We start from the raw sequence: 22070 nt of genomic DNA on the forward strand, positions 1-22070 counted from the left end.
TTCTAACTGACTGTAGTTCAAAAAAAAGAAAAGAAAAGAAAAGAAACCAAAGCATTTTAAAATCTTTTTTCAAGAAGGTAGAAATAAATTAATTTTAGACTTCATCAAATATGCCTGGTTAAGTTTTTAAAGTGTTCATTGAGAGAATAGGAATAGAATGTGTAACTATGAGAAAAATGAGGCAGGGAGGGAAGTAAGGAAGCCTCAACTGGATGCTTTCCACACTCAGCACCCAGCCTCCCAGGACTGTTGTGTCCCACGCACCAGGGAAGGAGAGGAACCCAGATCTCCATCACAACCATGCCCAAGAATAAAAGCAAAAATAGGTTCAGAGGTAAGAATAAGAATGAATCTGAAATAAAAAATCTAGCGTTCAAGAATGTACCAGGAGCCCAAGTAAGTAAATATTGGGAAATGGACAGAAGCTATGTGTTTTGATGAGCAGAAGAAACTGAGAAAAGGTTTCAATAAGAACTTCAGAAGTTATGTTGGTGGAGTTGCAAGATTGCTGAACAGCAAAGTTACATTATTTTTCATTACACTTCATACATAAAATTGGACATCTGAAGGCATATGTTGAGCCTCCAAGGCAAGCTACAGTCAAATGCAGGTTGCATTTGTTCCCAAAGATGATGCCAAAATCCAGTTTGATGACGGAGATGAGGACGAAGACACTGAGAATACCTAAATTCAATTCAACATTGTACGTTCTGATTTTTCTGAGCATTTTTGCACAATTTGGATCACAGCCACAATCTGTGAAGAAGACTAAAACATCATTGGCATGAGTGAGGTTTGTTAAAGCAAGTTGAATTTTGATTATGTTTCTTTTAAAATATATAATACTGAATTATCTTTTTAAAAATTTTTATTGAAGTATAATTGATTTACAATGTTGTGTTAGTTTCAGGTGTACAGCAAAGTGATTCAGTTATACATCTACATACACACATATACATATATTTTCAGATTCTTTTCCATTATAGGTTATTACAAGATATTGAATATAGTTCACTGTGTTATACAGGAGGTCTTTGTTGTTTATCTATTTTATATATAGTAGTGTGTATATCTTAATCCCAAACTCCTAATTTATCCCTCTCCCTGACCTCTTTCTGCTTTGGTAACCATGGTTTTTTTTCTATGTCTGTGCGTTTATTTCCAGTTTGTAAATAAGTTCATTTGTATCATTTTTTCTAGATTCCACGTATAAATGATATCATATATTTGTCTTTGTCTTACTTCACTTAATATGATAATCTCTATATCCATGCACGTTGCTGCATATTGCATTATTTCATTCGTTTTTATGGCTGAGTAATATTCCATTGTGTATATATACCACATCTTCTTTATTCAGTCATTTGTTAATGGACATTTAGGTTGCTCCCATTTCTCGGCTACTGTAAATAGTACTGCTATGAACATTGGGGTGCATATATCAAATTAGAGTTTTCTCCTGATATATATCCAGGAGTTGGATTGCTGGATCATATGGTAAATCTGTTTTTAGTTCTTTAAGGAACCTCCATACTCTTCTCCATAGTGACTGTACCCATTTACATTCCCGCCAACAGAATAGGAGTCCTCCCTTTTTCTCCACACTCTCTCCAGCACTAATTATTTGCAGACTTTAATGATGGCCATTCTGACTGGTGTGAGGTGATATCTCATTGTAGTTTTGATTTGCATTTCTCTAATTAGCAATATTGAGCATCTTTTCATGTGCCTGTTGGCCATCTGTATGTCTTTTTTGGAAAAATGTCCACTTAGGTCTTCTGCCCATTTTTTGATTGGGTTGTTTGGGGGTTTTTTGATATTAAGTTGTATGAGCTCTTTGTATATTTTGGAAATTAATCCCTTGTTGGTCTCATATGCAAATATTTTCTCCCACTCCGTATGTTGTCTTTTCATTTTGTTTATGGTTTCTTTTGCTGTACAAAAGCTTTTAAGTCTAATTAGGTCCCATTTGCTTATTTTTGCTTCTATTTCTATTACTCTAGGAGTCATATTGAAAAAAACTGCTGTGATTTATGTCAGAGTGTTCTGTCTATGGTTTCCTCTAGGAGTTTTAGAGTATCTGGTCTTGCATTTAGGTGTTTAATCTGATACTGAATTATCTTAAGTCAAATGTTAAATCCACTTTGTTCTTTTGTTGTAATGGAATTTAGTTTGGTTAAAAATAAATAAATAACAAAGACAAAACAAATCTACAACATCAGCTGTTTAGAAAAAAAGAGATAAAAATGACTACTTTTCCTTTTAGGATCACTTCACTCAAGTATATGGATGTTTTGAATAATAAATTTTATGCCCTCTAATTATCATGGATTATGTGTAAATACCTAGCTTTGACTAGCCTGTGCACTGATCAGGGTTTTCTTGTATGCTCCAGCTATTTTGATGTCCTCTTGAGATATTGATAAAATTTAAGGGCGGCAGAAATCTGTGTTTGATATCACAATGCATGGCTATTTTCTCTATTTTAGTTGCTTTTTAAAGCTAATTTTGATCACATACATTATTTGATCACATACATTATCTTATGTTGCCACCATAAAGAAATCAACAAAAACCCATTTCCAAACACAGTTTTGAGAGGTTGGATTTGAATTTGTAAGATTAGCAGTTGCAGAAATTGAACACTGGGTGGCACCCAATCATCATTAAAAATATTAATTTATTGGTTAACTTTTTTTACTTAATTGGGCATGGAAATTTTCACCAAAAAAGAAACTTTCTTTTAAATATTTTGCAAAATATGGAATTTAAATTTTTTTCTTTGGAAATAATTTCAAAGTTATAAAAAGTTGCAAATATAAGAATAGTACCAAAACCATCATATACCCTTTACCCTGATTTACCTATTATGAACGTTTTATATCATTCACTTTATCATTCTGCCTCTTTCTTTCTAATAATTCCTTCTTTCCATCTGTCTATTATTATTTTCCAGAACCATTAGCCCATAAGTTACATACATGAGTCTTTACCCATAAGTATTTACATGTGCATTTCCTAATAACAGGAATAGTCAAAAGTTTCTCTTTTAATGGTATTTAGAGAATATTTTTACAGTACAAAAGATTAAGATAAACTTTTTTCAAAAGCTTAATACATTATAAGCTACAGTTTTGTGTGCTTATGTACACTTAAATTATGATTTAGAAATAAAAATAATTCCATGTTAACTTCTACAAAGTAAACCCTTCTCAAGTTATCCCTAAGCTGGGAGGAGAAGAAGAGACTGCAACTTAATGAAAAGACAGCCTCTAATTTCCAATTTAAAAAAAAAAGAGCCACAAGTAAAAATTATAATAAAGTGTCATGCTGCTGAGACAGATTTTACTCACAAAAAAAGTGCAGAAATCCCAAATCCCAATCAATCCAATAGAAGGCAGGAATAGAAGTTAAAAATAACCAAAATGAAGTAATTTTTTTTAATTTAAAATACATGATAAACAGAAAACAATAAATATGATAGTAGAAATAAATACAAAAACATCACTAATAATAATATATTAATGAACTAAACACATTTTTTAAACTACATAAAAACATATTCAAAATTCAGGTATGTTCTATTTAAAATAGATACTTAACACAGAAAGATTGAACATAAATAGATAGAAAAAGACCCTGCACAAACTGAACACAAAAGAAAGGTGAAAATATATATATATATTCAACAGAGTAGAAAGGATAGCAGTAGAAACTGGATTTCTCTCATAGTTTTCATAAATGATCTTTTCTAGACTTATAATTGGATCAAACCAGTCAGTGCTTCAGAATCAGCTTTTTTTCAGACATAAATGAAAGAATGGATGTTTACTTTTTAATTGTACTTCCTACTTTTATTACTAAGTATGAATTTAAAAAAAAGAAAGAAAGAAACGGGATTTCTCTGAAGATACATTGCTCAGTAGATTTGACTTTAGAATCATGTGAATATGTTACATAGTTATAAAATCTAATGTAAAAATTTAAAAACATTCCCAAAGTGTCTATTTCTGGCATGATTATGTGAGGATCTTTGTCATCTCCTTCCACAGTGAAACTGGTGAAAGTCACTTTTAAAAATTTAATTCTCTAGAAATGGTCTTTAGGTCATATAGCAAATTAAAAAACAAAACAAAACAATACAAAACAAATTTATTTGGGAAAAGCTACCAAAACTCAGTAAGAGCAGTGAGAATTTGTCTGCCTCCAAACCTGCTTCTTCCCCACTCCCAACTCTGGGTGATGGAAACTCTACTCCAGATGGTATTTCCAAGAATACAGGGCTCCCATCTTCTTCCCACCCCTCACCCATGGGAAAGAGGCTCTATGTTGGGTTTGGCACACTGAGAATACTAGAATCTGATTGCCTTTGCCCTAGCTCATTCATAGAGTAGAGGTTTCATGCCCAGACAAGCAAGTCAAGAACACCAGTGGCGATAGAGCAGAAATTAGAGAAATAGAAAAACAACAGAGGAAGTAAATAAACTGAAAAATGGGTTCTCTGAAAAGAACAACAAAGTTGACAAACCATTAGCTGGATGGATCAAGAGAAAGAGAAAAAGAAGGCTCAAATGTAAGGGGGACATTACTACTCATCTTACACAAATAAAAAGAATTGTGAAGGAGTATTATGAACAACTGTATGCCAGTAAATTAGATAACTTATATAAAATGGACAGATTCCTAAAAAGACATAAACTGAATCAAGAAGAAATGGAAAATCGGACCTAAACAAGCAGAGACTGCATTTGTAATTTTTAAAAAAAAAACTATCAACAAAGAAAAATCCAGACCCAGATGCTTCACTGATGAATACATTTTTTCACAGCTTCGTTAAGATATAATTGACATATAACATTGTATAAGTTTAAGGTGTATCATTAAAATGGCAATACTTCCTAATCTACAGATTCAACATCATCCCTACCAGAATGCCAGCTGACTTCTTTGTAGAAATTAATATTCAAATACTAAAATTCATATAAAAACTCAAGGGACACAGAATAGCCAAAATAATCTTGGAAAAACATAATTGAATGACTCACACCTCCTGATTTCAAAATTTACTACCTAGCAAAAGTAATCAAGACATTCTGATACTGGCATAAAGCTAGTCATATAGATCAATGCAATAGCATTCAAAGTTCAGAAATATACCCATGTGTATCTGTATGTGTGTGTGTGTGTGTGTGTGGTCAATTGAGTTTTCAAAAAGAATGCCAGTTCAGCAAATGGTGTTGGGAAAACTGGACAGCAGCATGTAAAACAATGAAGCTAGAACACCCCCTTACACCATATACAAAAATCAACTCAAAATGGATCAAAGACTTAAACATAAGACAAGATACAATAAACCTCCTAGAGGAAAACATAGGCAAAACGTTATCTGACATCATTTCAAAAATTTTCTCCTAGTAGAAATAAAAGCAAGAATAAACAAACGGGACCTAATGAAACTTACAAGCTTCTGCACAGCAAAGGAAACCATAAGTAAAACAAGAAGACAACCTACGGAATGGGAGAAACTTTTTGCAAATGAAACCGACAAAGGCTTGATCTCCAGAATATAAAAGCAGCTCATACGACTCAATAAGAAAAAAACAAACAACCCAATCCAAAAATGGGCAGAAGACCTAAACAAGCAGTTCTCCAAGGAAGACATACAAATGATCAATAGGCACATGAAAAAATGCTCAATATCATTAATTATCAAAGAAATGCAAATCAAAACTACAATGAGGTATCACCTCACACCAGTCAGAACGGCCGTCATTCAAAAATCCACAAATGACAAATGCTGGGGAGGCTGTGGAGAAAGGGGAACCCTCCTACACTGCTGGTGGGAATGCAGTTTGGTGCAGCCACTATGGAAAACAGTGTGGAGATTCCTCAAAAGAGTAGGAATAGACTTACCATATGACCCAGGAATCCCACTCCTGGGCTTGTATCCAGAAGGAACCCTACTTCAGGATGACACCTGCACCCCAATGTTCACAGCAGCACTATTTACAATAGCCAAGACATGGAAACAGCCTAAATGTCCATCAACAGGTGACTGGATAAAGAAGAGGTGGTATATTTATACAATGGAATACTACTCAGCCATAAAAACCGACAACATAACGCCATTTTCAGCAACATGGATGCTCCTGGAGAATGTCATTCAAAGTGAAGTAAGCCAGAAAGAGAAAGAAAAATACCATATGAGATCGCTCATATGTGGAATCTAAAAAACAAACAAACAAACAAAAACAAAGCATAAATACAGGACAGAAACAGACTCATAGACAGAGAATACAGACTTGTGGTTGCCAGGGGAGCAGAGGGTGGGAAGGGATAGACTGGGATTTCAAAATTGTAGAATAGATAAACAAGATTATACTGTATAGCACAGGAAAATATACACAAAACGTTATGGTAGCTCACAGAGAAAAAAATGTGACAATGAGAGTGTATATGTCCATGTATGACTGAAAAATTGTGCTGAACACTGGAATTTGACACAACATTGTAAAATGATTATAAATCGTTAAAAAAAAAAAAAAAGAATGCCAGGACAATTCAATAGGAAAATAATAGTCTTTTCAACAAATGGTGCTGGGATAACTGGATAGACACAAACAAAGGAACAAAATTCACTCTTGCCTCATATCATATACAAAAATAAGCTCAAAATGAATAAAGAACTAGATTAAGAGTCAAAACTATAAAACTCTCAGAAGAAAACATGGGAGTAAATCTTCATGACCTTGGATTTGGCAGTGAATCCTTAGATATGACACCAAAAGCACAAGCAACAAAAGAAGTAGATAAACTGGACTTCATCTAAATTTAAAACTTTCATGCTTTAAAAGACACTATCAAGAAAGTTAAAAGTAGGGGAAGGGATAAATTGGGAGTTAAGAGATTTGCAGATACTAACTACTACATATACAATAGATTAACAAATTTCTTCTGTATAGCACAGGGAAATATATTCAATGTCTTATAGTAACCTATAATGAAAAAGAATATGAAAGGAAATATCTGTATGTATATGTATGACTGAAACATTATGCTGTACACCAGAAATTGACACAACATTGTAAACTGACTATACCACCAAAAAAATAAATAAATAAAGTTAAAAAGACAACCTAGAGACTGGGAGAAAATATTTGCAAATCATATATCTGATAAAGAACTTGTATGTAGAATTATATCAAGATCTCATACAAATCAATAAAAAAAAAAACTCAATTTTTTAAGTGTTCTTTGACTGATGGTTACCAGAGGGCAATATGCTGAAAGGGGTCAAAAGGTACAAAATTCCAGTTATGAAATAAATTAGCCATAAGGATGTAATGCACAGCATAGTGACTGTATTTAATAATACTGTACTGCATATTTGAAAATTTATGAGAGAGTAAATCTTAAAAGTTCCCATCACAAGAAAAAACTATATAACTGTATATGGGGACAGATGTTAACTAGAATTATTGTGGTGATTATTTGGCAATATACTTGCAAATATCTAATCATTATGTTGCACACTCGAAACTAATATAATGTTATATACCACTTATACCTCAATTGTTTAAATGTTCTTACCAAAATAAAATAAAATAAAATAAAAATAAGCACAGGATCTACATAGGTATTTCACCAAAGAAGATGTACACCTGGCTAATTAGCACATGAAAACCACTCACCTTCAGGGAAATGCAAATTAAAACCATAATGAAAACAACCTGAAAAAGAACATAATATATAACTGAATCACTTTGCTGTACACCTGAAACTAACACATCATTGTAAATCAACTATAGTTCAATAAAATAAATAAATAAAAACAAAACCACAGTGAGATACCACTTCCCACCCGCCAGGATGGCTAGAAACAAAGAGACAATAATAACAAATATTGACAAGGATATAGAGAAACTGGAACCCTCATACACTGCTGGGGAAATGTAAAGTGGGGCAGCCCCTTTGGGATACAATCTGGCAGTCCTCAAAAAAGTTAAACAAAGAGTTACCATTTGACCAAGCAATTCTACTCTGAGGTATACATCTAAGAGAAATGGAACTATGTCCACACGAAAACTTGTCCACACATGTTCATAGCAGTGTCTTCTCAATAGTCAAAGGTAGAAACAACCCACATCTCCAGCAACTGATGAGTGGATTCACAAAGTGTGATATATCCATATAATGGAGTATTGTTCAGCCATAAAAAGGGGTGAAGTGCTGATACATACTACAACAGGATGAAGCCAGTCACAAAATACCACATATTAAATGTTTCCATCTATATGAAATGTGTGTGACAAATACATAGAAACAGAAAGTAAATTAGTGGTTGCTTTAATTTATGTAGTGAGGGAGAATAATTGAGTGGTAATTGCCAAAGGGTACTAGGTTTGTTTTTGAGGTGATGAAAATGTTCTGATTGTGGTGCTGGTTGCACAAGTCTGAATATACTAAAAACCATTTAATTTTTCACTTTAATAAATGGGTGAATTGCATGGTATGTGAATAACACTGTTTGAAAAAAAAAAAAAGAAAATCCTAAAAATCAAAATTAAATGTAACACTCAATAAAAAAAAATCAGATGGAACAAATGAAACTAACTCTGATAAATTAGTGGCCTAAGTACAGAGAGAAATTTCAGGTGATTTATAGTCAGTAACTTGACTCTGTATCCCTCATGAAATATTGCTGGAGGACAAAAAGAACGGCAAAGAAATTTTTTTAAACTGTTTTCAGTAATCATATTGTTAATAAAATTGTTATTGTATTTGAAACAATTGTATATTTAGTAGGATAAAGCAACTAAGTAACTACATAAATGTTCTTAGGAGCCAAGGTTTTCAATTTAAGAAAGAAAGAATACAAATATAAAATTCAAGAAATAAGTGAAAACCTGTAATCTTAAATTTGAATTGGAAATATCAATATAAATTCATGTTGTATTTTCTTTTAAAAATGCATATTTTCTAGCTTTGTTCACTAAAAATCTTAGCAGCAATGAGTGTCCATAGAGTTTAAGTTGTGATCTCTAAAGAATATATTCTGGTAAAAAGAACAACAGCTCCTTGAGAAAACAGCCAATTCCATATCCAGGGAAGGAAATATCTCAGGAGAATCTGGGGCATCTTATTATGCTGACACAGGAAAAATATGGGGCGAGAGGATGGCTATGCCCCAGGTTTCAGCTGAGTCCCTGGGATTCGCACCCCCAATTGAGGGTCCTTGGCTTCATGCAGGAAAGAATTCAAGAGCAAGCTACAAATGAGTAAAGGTAGATTTATTCAGAGAGATACATACTCCATAAACAGAGTGCAGGCTTTTTCAGAAGGCAAGAGAAAGTCCACGAGGTACAGGGTTGGGTGCTTAGTTTAAAGTAAAAGTAGATACACACTCCATAGACAGTGCAGGCCGTCTCTCACTCAGATGGGACAGTGGCCAAGAGCTGTGGGGGTTGTCAGTTTTTATGGGTTTGGTAACTTAATATGCTAACAAGTGGGAGGATTATTCCAACTAGTTTGGGGAAGGGGCCGGGATTCCCAGGAACTGGGACATCACTCACCCTTTGACCTCTTATGGTGAGCCTTAAAACTCTCATGGCACCTGTGAAAGTACCATTTAGCATGCTGTTGTATTTCAGTGAGTGTATATTGAAGTTCAAGTTCTACTAGTAGTTGAATCTTCCACCATCTTGGTGCTAATTACTGTGTCATTCTTTTCACGGTTATGCCCTGCCCACTTCCCTTCTGTCTCAATGCCAGTCTCTTTTCTATGTGCTTTACATGCATTAGCTCATTTAATTTCATTTTATAGTTGAGAAAACTTATTCTTAAATAGATTGCCCAAGGTCACAAAAATACAAAGTGACAAAAATTAGATGCAAACCCAGGCTTTAGAGCCAGCATTTGAAAAGTTGCTCAACCTTGCTAGGAATCAGAGATATGCAAATTAGGAAAAACAACACTGAGACAACTTTATCAGAAGGGCAACAGTTAATGTCTGATAAAATGAAATTTCAGTGAGCACTTGAGGATATAGGAACTCTTAGACATTGCTGATGTAAGTTTACTTTTTTGACAAACCTTTTTGGATAATGATTTCACCATACTTAATACATTTGGAGATGCACATACCACATGCCCAGAAATTTTCACTTCTAGACAAGAGAAATTCTATATACATCTCTACAGGGAAACCGTGTAAAAACTCACATTAGTTACAGCCCTACAAGTTTTGTAGAAGCCATTCAGAAGGCAAAACTTTGGAAAGGTAAACTTATAATTCAAGATACATAAGCAGCAAGTGATCCTAAAATAGCCAGGGACTTCCTGCCAAGTCAAATGTGGAGGCTACCTTCCTTTTTGTTCTCAGTGAGGAGGGCCCCTTCCCCTATCAGAGATCTGTTTCTGCAATTCACAGAGGTGGTGGAATGTTATTTGCATAGAGTATTTTTAACTTTTCAAAGTGCTTTTACCATCATTAGGTTTCATAACAGTTGCAGGAGGGTAAGCGTTTCCTTTTCCTAAGGCAAAGAAGCTCAAGCTCAAAGACACAGGAGAATTTAAGGCCTTGGAACTCCTAACCCTCTTCAACATTTCTCAAAGTTTAATTTGCATACAAATCACTTGGGAATCCTGGGAAAAGTATGACTCAATGGGCTTTGGATGAGGCCTGAGATTCTGCATCCCTAACAGGCTTCCAGGGTACTGTTGGTCCCCTGGCCACACTCTGAGTAATGGGAGGCAGACCACTGACACAGGCTGGGTGTTGAACTCCCTGGGTCTGCTTTACCTGACTGGACTTGGCAGTGCAGATGGACTTTAACGTAATGTTTAGTAAAAGAAAAGGATCTTGCCTTGAAAAAAATCCTAATGCTGTTCTCAATCAAGCAGAAACGACTTTCAGATTTCGTGTTTTCATTCTCTGTGACACCTTCCTTCTTCGTGTAATCTATTTGTAATTAACCTGTACACTGTGCGCAGGGAACCAAGGCTGGAGCTAGGCGGAAACATGCTTGGGTGCTCCCGGTGTTTATCTTTATGATTTGGGCTTTGTTGGAAATTACAGTCTGTCTCAGGTGCATTTGCATTTGCACCTTGGATTATACCGTTGTTTATTCATTGGTGCCCAGTGCTTCAAATAGAACACAAACTCTTAGTGCCTTCGTGCTTCACCCCAGTCCCCTGGCGCTCCTGGGGGACAAGAGCTAAGCGTTCCTCAGGAGCTCTGTGCCGCAGCATGAACAGCATTTACCCAGAGGGGCCTTGGGAGTCTCCTCTGCCCAACGTATGGGATCTAGTTTGGTAAGCAGCCCACAACCTAAATGTTAAACAAGGTGGTGAGGCCTTGCTGTGGGGAATTCCTCTGTGAAGAGAGGATCTGGACCCAGCTTGAGGGGCACAGAGCCGTTCTGGGTCTGCAGTCTGGTGTGGAGAAGGGCAAATTAGTGTGGCATACTTGCCCCTTCCTGTGCCCTAGGATAGTCGTGGGGACAAAGAGCAGCTGACAGCCCATAGGCACCTGTTCCAAACAGCAAGCCTGGTGGTTTGAATCTTTCCTTATAACCGGATAGACTGGTGTGGTGAGGTGTCAGCTTTCTTTGTGAAGCACTTTTTGGTTTTCTCAGTTACGATCGTTATGAACGGTTCTCATATGGAACTGAAGGACAAATATGACGGTTGATATATTTCCAAATATCAAGCCTGTCTTGGAAGAGTTTGTTCCTGGGGTGGTCTGAATTCTAAAGCGAGGTTTGGAAGTAGTTGGGATGACTGTTATACCAGTGGTAGACAATCTTATAAGACACATTCTAACTGTAAAGATTATTCTGAAATGTAGCTCTTTTTCACTTGATTACTCAGCTAAAATGTTGAGCTCCCCCATGTGTGTAAAGTTTCATATTAGCCTTGGGGGTGGTGAGAGTAGACAAAAAAAGAATGAAAAAGAAAGATATGATTCTTAAGGACTTCATATACTAGCTGAAAAACTAAGAAACAAAACTGAGAAATATGAAAACATCACATATGGTAACTGGCCCAGAGTCATCAGTCTCAAAGAGAGGGTTTTGGATTCGGACAGCAAGGGAAAACGTCACAGAGGAAGTGAAATTTAAGCTAGACTTTGAAGGCTAGGTAGTATTGTCATGTAGGGAAAACATGAACAGAAACACTTACAGCACAAGGTATCAAGAGGACAAAGAGGCTTTGCCGGAGGGGAAGGGGGTGGTTGGAGGAGATAGGTGAGGGAGATTAAGGGGTACAAAATTCCAGTTGCAAAATAAATGAGTCATGGGTGTGAAATGTACACCGTGGGGAATATAGTCAATAATTATGTAATGTCTTTGTATGGTGACAGAGTATAACTAGACTTAACATGGTGATCATTTTGAAATGTATAGAAATATTGCATTTCTATGCTGTGTACCAGGAAATAACATAGTGTTATAGGTCAATTACACTTCAAAAACAAACCAACTCATAGAAAAAGAGATCCGATCTGAGGGACTAGTGGTAGTGGGGGGAGGCGGAACTGGATGAAGACAGTCAAAAGGTACAAACTTCCAGTTATAAGATAGATAAGTACTAGGGATGTAATGTACACCATGATAAACATAATTAACATTGCAGTATGTTATATGTGAAAGTTGTTAAGAGGGTAAATCCTGAAGAGTTATCATCACAAGGAAAAAAATTTTTTTTCCTATTTCTTTAATTTTTTATCTATATGAGATGAAGGATTTTCACTAAACTTATTGTGGTAATCATTTCAATATGTATAAGTCAAATCATTATGCTCTACATCTTAAACTTACACAGTGCTGTATATCAATTATATCTCAATACAACTGGAAGAAAAATAAATTACTTAGTAAAGCTAAAAAGAAATCACAGCTCACCATAACAAATAAAGTAATAATGAAAATGTTTGAAATAGTGCAAGAATTATCAAAATGTGATAGAGACATGAAGTGAGCAAATACTGCTGGAAAAACAGTGCTGATGGCCAACACAGGGTTGCTGCAACCTTTAATTTGTTAAAAAAAAAAAAATGCCGTCTCTGGAAAGTGCAATAAAGTGAGGTATGCCTAGGCAGGTTTTTTTTTTCAAACAAATTGAGGGTTTGTGGCAACCCTTCATTGTCAGATAATGGTTAGCATTTTTTACAGCAAGTATTTTTAAATTACAGTATGTACATTTTTTAAAGACATAATGCTTTGCACACTTACTAGACTACAGTGTAGTATAAATGTAACTTTTATATGCACTGGGAAATCAAAAAATTTGCATGACTTGCTTTATTGCGATATTCACTTTATTGTGGTGGTCTGGAACCTGAACCCACAATATCTCTGAGGTCTGCCTGTTTATGGGGATCAGTTTTCTCTTGAAGTCCATTCTTTCTTCTAAAATCATTAAAAATTATTTTAATGCTATCCAGTTCCACTAGTCAAAATAAAAGTAATACAATAGATCTCATGTACCTTGAACTTGGATAATGTAATGATCATCTCATGTATATATGATTTTAACAGAACCCCAGGGAGGACAGTACTCAAAATGGTAAAAATTTTGAGCCAAAAGTCAACAGTTAACACTTTTTGTTGTTTTTGCTTTTATAACCTCCCTCAAGTCAGAGTGTGTGGGCAAGTGGCCATTTTATATCTGTATTTAAGGTCAATTATGTATTTGTTCTTTTTCCATATAAATGAAAGGAATGTTACCATATCTGAATTTTACTGTGAATTATACAAATAAAGGAAGCAAGCATTAAAAAAAAAAAGCACACAAAAAAAGCACAAGGGGTCTGAAAAATGAAGGTATACTGTTCAGGCTAGAACAGGTCTATGGAAGGAAGATGCAGGGGACAAGGCTGAAAAGATTGGCTAGGCTATGTTGTAAAATGTTCTGAAAAGCAAAGGGGTTAATTCACCTCAGTGGCAGTGGGAAGCCACTGAAGTTTGGCAAATCTTCAGATTTTGCCTTTTATCAAATGCTCACGGGGCTTAGTGAAATATATTATCTCCAAAGGTTAAAAAAAAAAAGAGACATTCCTAAAGAACCCATTTCTTGGCACTCAGCATACTAAAGAGCCATTTTGGTCATCACAAGACCAATCTTCTGATCCTTGCTCTGCCACTGGTTCATGGAAGATGGGAAGGATAACTTCTCTAGGCCATAATTTCTAGTGTAAATAAAATGGGCTAATCAAGATCATTTCTAAAGTTCTTTCTAGCTCTAAAATCAATTCTCATTCTCCTGTCTGATGTTCTCAAAAGAAAAACCTATTACTAATGACCCATTCAATGATATTGAAATCATAGTTTTAATTATTTAAATTTGCTTATCTGTTCTAATTCTACCTGCATCCCAAAGTAGAAATTTGCACACTGGAAAAAGAGTCACCCACGCTTTATTCACCGAAACGTTGTATCTGTGGAGGGCACATGACTATTTTTTTGACTACTAGGCTAGCACATAAAAAATATTTTTTAACATCACACATAAATATTTTTTCAAATGTACTCGAGTATGTTAGTGAGTAACATTACTGAATTGATCTTTGTTAATTTTGTACTGTCCAGGAAATGCCAATGATAAATGTCACAAATTCATTTTCAACAGGAATTGCATCCATAAAAGGACAAATTATTTTTTCTTTCTTTCTTCTTTAAATTGGCAACATGAAAATGTCCAAGCATTTCTAAAAGCAGAAGCAAAGAGCTCATGAAAACAGAAGTGTTGTGTGTGGATGTTTTGCAATCACTCCTATGGTTTCTAGAGATCAGGAAACCTTGGTTCTGGTTTCTGCTCTTCCTCCACTAGCTCTGGGAGGGCAAAGACACCATTGATCTGGTTTTACTTTTCCTTTGAAATACCTGTCACAATTAAGGCCATTTTTCCTTTTATTGTTTTTCCTCACTCCTGGACTGAAAAACACATGTGCTGCGACTTTGTAGTCACAGCTCTCTCTCTAGGTGTGGCACATGGTACTTAATCTTAATTGAATAAATGGATTTTTTTAACTTATCTGTATATTGAGGCAGTTGGACTACATTTCCCATGTCATTTCTATCTTTATGATTCTGTGATGTATCAGAATTTACTTTGAACTAAGTCCAGACAGTTGAATTTGTCTCTTCAGCTTGAAGCCTAGCCTTTTATTGTTCATTACCACTCTTTCCAAATTAGGACATTTTTGTCCTAACATAACTCGAAGAAAGTACAAGCAGCTAGAGTGGGCCTGTATTTAGACAGGGAAGGATTCTCTGAGGGAGGGTTGCAGAATTTGCTGAACCCAATTCCTGCCTCTTGAAGTTGTGGTTTGCATCTAAAATGACAAGTTAAAGAAAAAAACTATAAAGGTAGGTAAAGGTAAATCAAACTTCAGAACAATTTCTAAGTGGAAACTTTGATGATGTCCTAAATTTTACAGATGCTAAAATTTTGTCGATGAGCCTCCCAAGAACATAATCCAGTGCTACATGGTAGTTAGTCCTTTGTGCCAACCAAACTCCAGGAACCTTAGTGAGAAGAACCATGGCCCTGCAGGTGAATATATATGTTTCTTTAATGTAAATCAAAGCCCATTACAATGCATCCTTTTACAATGAAAATCTTCACTTATTTTGGAAGCCCACTCAATTATTCTGAGCAACATTATATACAACCCAATAGATACAATGAAATCATTAACAATTCCTTCAACCCATTATAGCTAAAGTACAAAGAGTAATTGGATAATGTAGACAACCCCAACAAAAAATATTTATTCTCACACTGTATTCAACATTAGATGATATATAAAATTCAATTGGGAAAAGGAGATTTAAAAAACTGTGCTTTTTCCTTGAACCAGATTCAAACAATGAGATGAGGATAAATCCTAGACGGGGAAGTATTTAATTCATTGTGCTTTTATGTATTTTTCTTGCTACCTAATCCTAGTTATAAACCTTACATCTGTGCCTCTGGGTACTATTTTAACTCAAGTACAACATAATACCAGGCGTTCTTTAAAATCATTTTCTATTAACTATAAAAAAAAGTATACTCAGATAAGAACCCTATAAAGTCATTTTCTTTTAGAAGGCATCAAATATTCAGGGAACTTTATTTTTAAAGGATAAATCAAATAAGACATAGCTTTCATTGACCCAAACATGCATAATCCATCCTTAATAGAAAATGCACTCAATTGGTAATTACACAAGAATACAAAGGGAATGCAACTTTACATCTGTAAAATGATTGCTCACTATAACAATTTAACAGTCAAATTAAAACACTGTACATTTAAAAAGAAAAAAAAAACCCACACCTTAAAGCCAATTATCTAAGTAAATCAAGGGAAATTCTGACATGGAATGATTTGACTCAAAGCAAAGAATAAGGCACCTGCTATGAATTTAGAACAGTAACTTTCACTTTTAAAGTTACAATAAAATAAAATTAGTTAACCAAGACACTTGTTTTGAAGAGGGAAACAAGTGCAGGTATTGATTTCCTGGGTGAGAAAGGCAGGTGACAATGCAGATAAAAACCTACTGGCCAAGGTCAGCTGATTCCTATTCCCGAGCAGTCAAGTTCCGAAACGTCCTTAACCACTCCTCTCACTCACTTCCTCCCATACTTAGGGGTATCAGAAGCTCTGAGGTTCACGCTGTGTATAGACTAGGTAGCAGATTTCCCATCTGTTTCTCTTAAAACAGCTTATTTTAAAGAGATATCCTGAGGCAATTAACAAAGCAAGCAGCTTTCTTTCCAATTCATTAACACATAGACACCTCTCAGGCTTTTTTCAAGTTATGGCTGAGTATTTAAATAGCCAATACTTACAACTTTCAACAGTACCAGAAAGTCAAAAAACAAAACAAAACAAAAAAAAACCTGCCTTATCACTCACCCTTACCATTAGTAAAAAGAAGTCTGATCAATCATAACCTATAAAATCATACAGAAGACTAAAGACTGACCCTTATCAGTAAATCCATTTAATTTCACATGACACTTTTATGTATCTAGTACCCTAACAAAATTTTAATCATAGATCAAGAAAGAGCATTTCCAAACTAAGTGTAACTTTTTAGTTGATGTGCCTTTTTTTGGTGTTAAAAGTGCTATTAACCTGGTAAGATGTGTTATGGCACGTTGGACTCAACAGTATATCCAGGTGAGGCATCCGTTTTTAGTAGTATTTTTCCCTAAAATGTTGTCCGGCATAATAGACCCCTTTGATATATTAAAGTAATTCTGGTGAAACCAACGGTGACATAAACGAACTTTCCCTGACTTTACTCCACCATGGTTGCTTTTAGTGAAACTGAAGTGACTAAGTTACAAAATGCTCAACCAAGTTTTCTTATAGCATCTTAGGTTAGTATATTCGCTCATGCAAAATCCAAGGTAGTGTAATAGAAATAATATTGTTAAAACAGACGTTGTGGCTATAAGCATCTCCCTTTATATAGGCATTTAGAAGCTTTTTAAAACATTTTAGGTGCTAAAGATTGTGGGAAAACTAGGCTAAACTGTGTAGTTGTTCCATTTATAAGCACCTTATTACAGGACAGTTACATGACCCTATACGGGAGTGTGCTTTCAATTCAAGAGATAGTAATAAAGTGCCTAGCTATATAAAAACTGTAAGATTCCAAATTTTAAATTAAGCTAATTGCATCTACACATTAGGGTTAATAAAATCTAGGCCTTGTCTACACAGATTTAGTCTAATTATCTATATTGTTCTCTAATAACCACATTTTAAAGACTTACTCTTTACTGACTGAATAAGTAGGGCCCACTACTGTAGCTTAACAATCAAATTTTATTGCTTTATTCGTGTGGTGCTTTTGCAAGGCACTGTGGTATGGACTAGAAAACTTGGAATGACTTGTGAAGAAACCTTGGAATGACACATGAAGGATGATATGAAAAGTCATTCTGAGGCAGGATGCTTTACTGAGTTGTTTTTAACCAGGGTATCAAACATCAGGAATGAGTTCAAGTTAAAATTCACAGGAGAATGGAAACATCTTAAGGTCAGTCACTTCACATGCCCATCCTGATACTTTGAATAATCTGGAAAATTGCTGTAAAGAGAAAGAGCAAATATTAAAGCATGCTTTGAATACAACAGGCCTAGCAACTGACAAATATTTATTAAGGTAGTTCAAAAACCCAAGAGTACCCTTACAATTACTTGCAAATGCTATGTAACTTCATAGTAATACGAAGTAAAGACAGGCCTCCTTTAACAGAACAACAAAATGTCCATAAGTTATTTTTTGTCTGAGTTTCCCTGAATTTTATGCCTAAATGCCTAAGACAGCAAAATAAGTAGTCATTTTAGAAAGAAACTAAAGCACCAAAGCAAACAGGTTTTTCTAGCACATAATTATTTTGGTTTAAGCCTAAATATTAAGTATACTTGGCCTGTTATATACGCATGTTTCCTCACTCTAACAAAGCTGAAATTCAATAATCTTTAGCTTACATAAAACGCTTGGCTCTTGGCCATTTATCAGGAAAGCTTCCAATTGGAACGTTTAGGAGACAGGCAAAATAAAATGTTTAAGAGAAACCTCAGTAACTTTAAAATGTCAGAATGTGGAAAATAGAAACACGTACTTCCGTATTAACAGCTTGCATGTTAAGATGATAAATGAAGAGAGGAAAGGCATTCTGTAATCCACTTGCAGAGGCAAGAGTCTACTACTCTGAAAGCAGTCTGCCCTCGTAACTAATTTTTCCTACCATATGTCAAACGCTTCTTTAATTAAACTAAAAACATTTGTCTCACACATTAAATTGCCAACAAGGTACATTTCCTCTATAGTAAATCAATTCTTCACAGTAGCTTTACTTTATAAAATATACACAGTTTTGACATAAAGACATTACATTCTGGAACATGTTAAATTAGGTTCAAACATCCATATGTACATAATGTTCATAGGCTTCTCTTTTACAAACGTTGCAAAATATTCTACATTCTCATTCCTAGACATATTTTTGTTTTGGTCTAAATTTCTTTCAACTTGACCATTACTAAAGACCTGACCTCCTTTTTCTGCTCTCCTGTGAGCTCAAATCCAGCTGGGAGAAGTTTCTAGAGCACCACCCTCTGTGCATATGTGGGACGAGTAATTTGGTTCAGATGAAATAGAATTATGCGGAGCTCCCGGCAGGTGGGTTGAGAAGACGCGGGTAGAATTCACCATTGATGGGTCACCACGTCATCCAACCCCGTCACCCAATACCCTACCCGATGGTCGTCCCCAAAACACTTACCAGAACCACAAACAACAAAAATGAAGAGAGCCAATAACCAGGGTCCTACAGACGCCTTCTCTTCGGGAGCATTTCTCTGCAAAAAGGAAAATCCACGGTTTCTAATGCAAAAAACCTCTCTGACCCGGGCTCCCACCGCCTGCACCCCGGCCAGGTCGCTGGGTCCCCTCACCGTTCCCGAGTTTCCCACCTCCCCGAGCTCCCAGCTTCGCGTCCAGCTCGCGGCGTCGGGCTCCTGAGCCGCCCGGGTCTGGGGAGGAGAGCTCGACGCGGCCCTGGGCCCGGGCCTTAGACCCGGCTGCGGAACCGAGAGGGGCTCCCACTCGTCCCTTACCGAAGTCTTGGCGACGTTGCCGCGCTGGGTGATGTTCTTGCTGTGCTTCTCGTTGGCCATACGGATCCGCTGCTTGGCGACCATCTTCGCGGCGCGACCACCTGCCCCGGCCACCCCTCGGTCTCACTCGCTGGCCTCCTCTCGGGCCGCCGCGACCGACGCTCCGCTCCCGGTGCCCGCGCCGCCGGAGCGAGAAGGCTCTCAGGCGGGAAGCTAGCTCGGGTCCCTGGGCCTGGGCGCGGCGGGCGCGGGGGGCTGAGCGCTAGCGAGGCACGGGCCGCCGACTAGCTGACGACACAGGGCTGTCCGGCGAGCGAGGCGGCCACTCGGGAGGAGGAAAGCAGGCCTCCGCGATATTCTCGCGCCGCCGCTCTGGCCGCCGCCTGGAGCGTGGACTAAGAGGAAGGAAGCGCAACGCAACAACCGGACAGTGCAGCCCGTCGCCGCGAACTACTTCGGGTTCGGATGCCAACGTCAGCACTGGGCGGGCTCCGCCCCGCGGAAGTGCGAGCTCCGCCTGCTGAGAAAGAGAGAGAGGGAGGGTGAAGGCAGGAGCACCGGCCGTAGCTCTGCCCTCCCACGCTCCGAATAGTAGAGCCTTAGAGCTGCGCGTGCGCATTCGGGCTCCTTTGCCTCGTCTCTCTCCAACCGGAAGTGAATTGGCTCCGAGGCTGGTAGCCCCGGAAACACCTGTTCGCCGCCTCCACGCCGGGGGAGACGTGTTGGGGCCGGGTTCGGTTGTCGTGAACTCTGACCCAAGCGTATGAGTTTCTCTTTCCGGCACAAGATGGCGCCGTCCACGCCGCTCCTGACGGGTGAGTTCTGAACGAGCAAGAGACTGTTTCTTCAGAGCAATATTTTTTGTGTCTTTCCCCTTATTGACCACCCGAGAAGCCTTGGAGTCCTATTCGCCTTTTCTTGTGGCTTGCGGAAGGCCGGGGGACCTCTTGGAATTGGTGTAGCGTGGCAGTCGGAAGTGAGGCCTCCGCCTCTGGGCTCCAGCATTCTTCCCCCACCCACCCCTTTGCCCATCCATCATTCTTTCCTGACGCTTCAAGTTCTGAAGGAATAGAGGAAGGGGCCTATGAACAGAGTGCTAGTGGAGTTTGTTACCGTGGGTCTGCAATACTGGTATTACACGAACGCCTATCTGTTGACAGCGTGGAGTCATTTAGCTCTGTAATAGGGAAAAAACATAAACATTTGACTTAATCTACTAGAATAACCACACTTATTAAATACACTTGAATTTAAGTAATGCCAGATTCTGTGCTTGTTGCTTTAATTAAGTTTGGAGGACTGAGTAGCGCGAGTGGAGTTATGGTAGAGTAGGCTTTAAGTAAATAAGACTGGTCTGGGGGAGGTAGCAGTGAGCATTATAAAGCAGCAACGTTAGAACATTAGGTTTTGAAGCTGAGGCAGAGTTTATAATGTTGGAGAAGATAATAAACTTAGTCTTGGACAATGTCTGCGATGACTCTAGATTAGAGTGATGGCTGGGAATCTCATATATGGATATCAAGTAAGGCGAAGAGAGTTAAGAGGGAAAACAAGGCTCTGATTTAAGTCACCAATAATTTAATAACATATAGAAAGAAAAAAAGCCATTGAGGAAACAAGGTTGTCTACTTTTGAGGAAAGGGTTTATTTCTCCTGAGGTTTGAAAGGACCCTTAAAAACCTTTGCACTTTTTGCCGTTCTCCATTTTGAGACCTTTGTTGTTAAACACCATGCCCGTTCATATTCAGTCTGACTACCACAGTTCATTCATCAAACACTTATCAAATACTGACTACAATTTGGTAGATAACATGCCAGACAGATACTGTTTAAACAGCATAATTACATAATTAAATGAATTTTTTCCTGTAGCTTCATAAAGGTAGTTTTTATGTTATTCACAATTTTGGAATACTAAATGCTTATTTGAACTTTAATTTAAAAATTCGTACATTTAAAGATCTGATCCGTTTTTTTCCCTTTTGAAATCCTTACAGTGGCTCCTCACTGATTACAGGATGAATTCCATCCTGTTTAGCATAGTATATGGAACTCTTTATAATCCCTGAATAGCTCTTGGCATTCATTTTATTCCATGCCACCTCATCCTATTTTGTTCTCCATCAATATTGAACTGCTTATAAAACCCTTGAACAGCCTATTTCCTCAATCTAGGACTATCGTCTTTCTCTTGATTTGGCTGACTTCTTTTTATCTTTTGAATTTCATTTTAGACATCATTACTTTGTGAAGTCTTTTGTCAGTCTTCACAGATAGTCTCTCACCAGGCTGTTTTTGAACCTCATAAATACTTGATTTTTTTTCCCCACTTATCATGGAGGATAATATCTAGTTGTTTAGATACTTTTCTCCCCTGCTAGATTGTGAACTTCTTAATGGCAGAGGCAGAATCTTATTCATTGGTGTCTTCTCAGTA

General features: G+C 37.0%; 2 protein-coding genes across 2 annotated transcripts in view; one reads left to right on the plus strand and one right to left on the minus strand.

The window, feature by feature from the left end:
• Nucleotides 1-15559: 15559 nt before the first annotated feature.
• SERP1 (stress associated endoplasmic reticulum protein 1) lies at nt 15560-19775 on the minus strand. The gene is made up of 3 exons (XM_031449258.2): nt 19634-19775; nt 19300-19375; nt 15560-18098 (listed from the first exon to the last, which is right to left on the minus strand). The coding sequence occupies exons 1-3, from the start codon at nt 19715-19717 to the stop codon at nt 18058-18060; spliced, it is 201 nt and encodes a 66-aa protein (XP_031305118.1). The 5' UTR covers nt 19718-19775; the 3' UTR covers nt 15560-18057.
• Nucleotides 19776-20296: 521 nt separating this feature from the next.
• The window catches only part of EIF2A (eukaryotic translation initiation factor 2A), a 40424-nt gene continuing 38650 nt past the window's right edge, over nt 20297-22070 (plus strand). The window contains exon 1 of the mRNA XM_010986848.3: nt 20297-20448. Within this exon, the coding sequence (XP_010985150.1) occupies nt 20397-20448 (52 nt within the window). The 5' untranslated portion in view covers nt 20297-20396. The remainder of the gene's footprint in view (nt 20449-22070) is intronic.

Source organism: Camelus dromedarius, chromosome 2, assembly GCF_036321535.1.
Source record: "Camelus dromedarius isolate mCamDro1 chromosome 2, mCamDro1.pat, whole genome shotgun sequence".
NCBI classification, from domain to species: Eukaryota; Metazoa; Chordata; class Mammalia; order Artiodactyla; family Camelidae; genus Camelus; species Camelus dromedarius.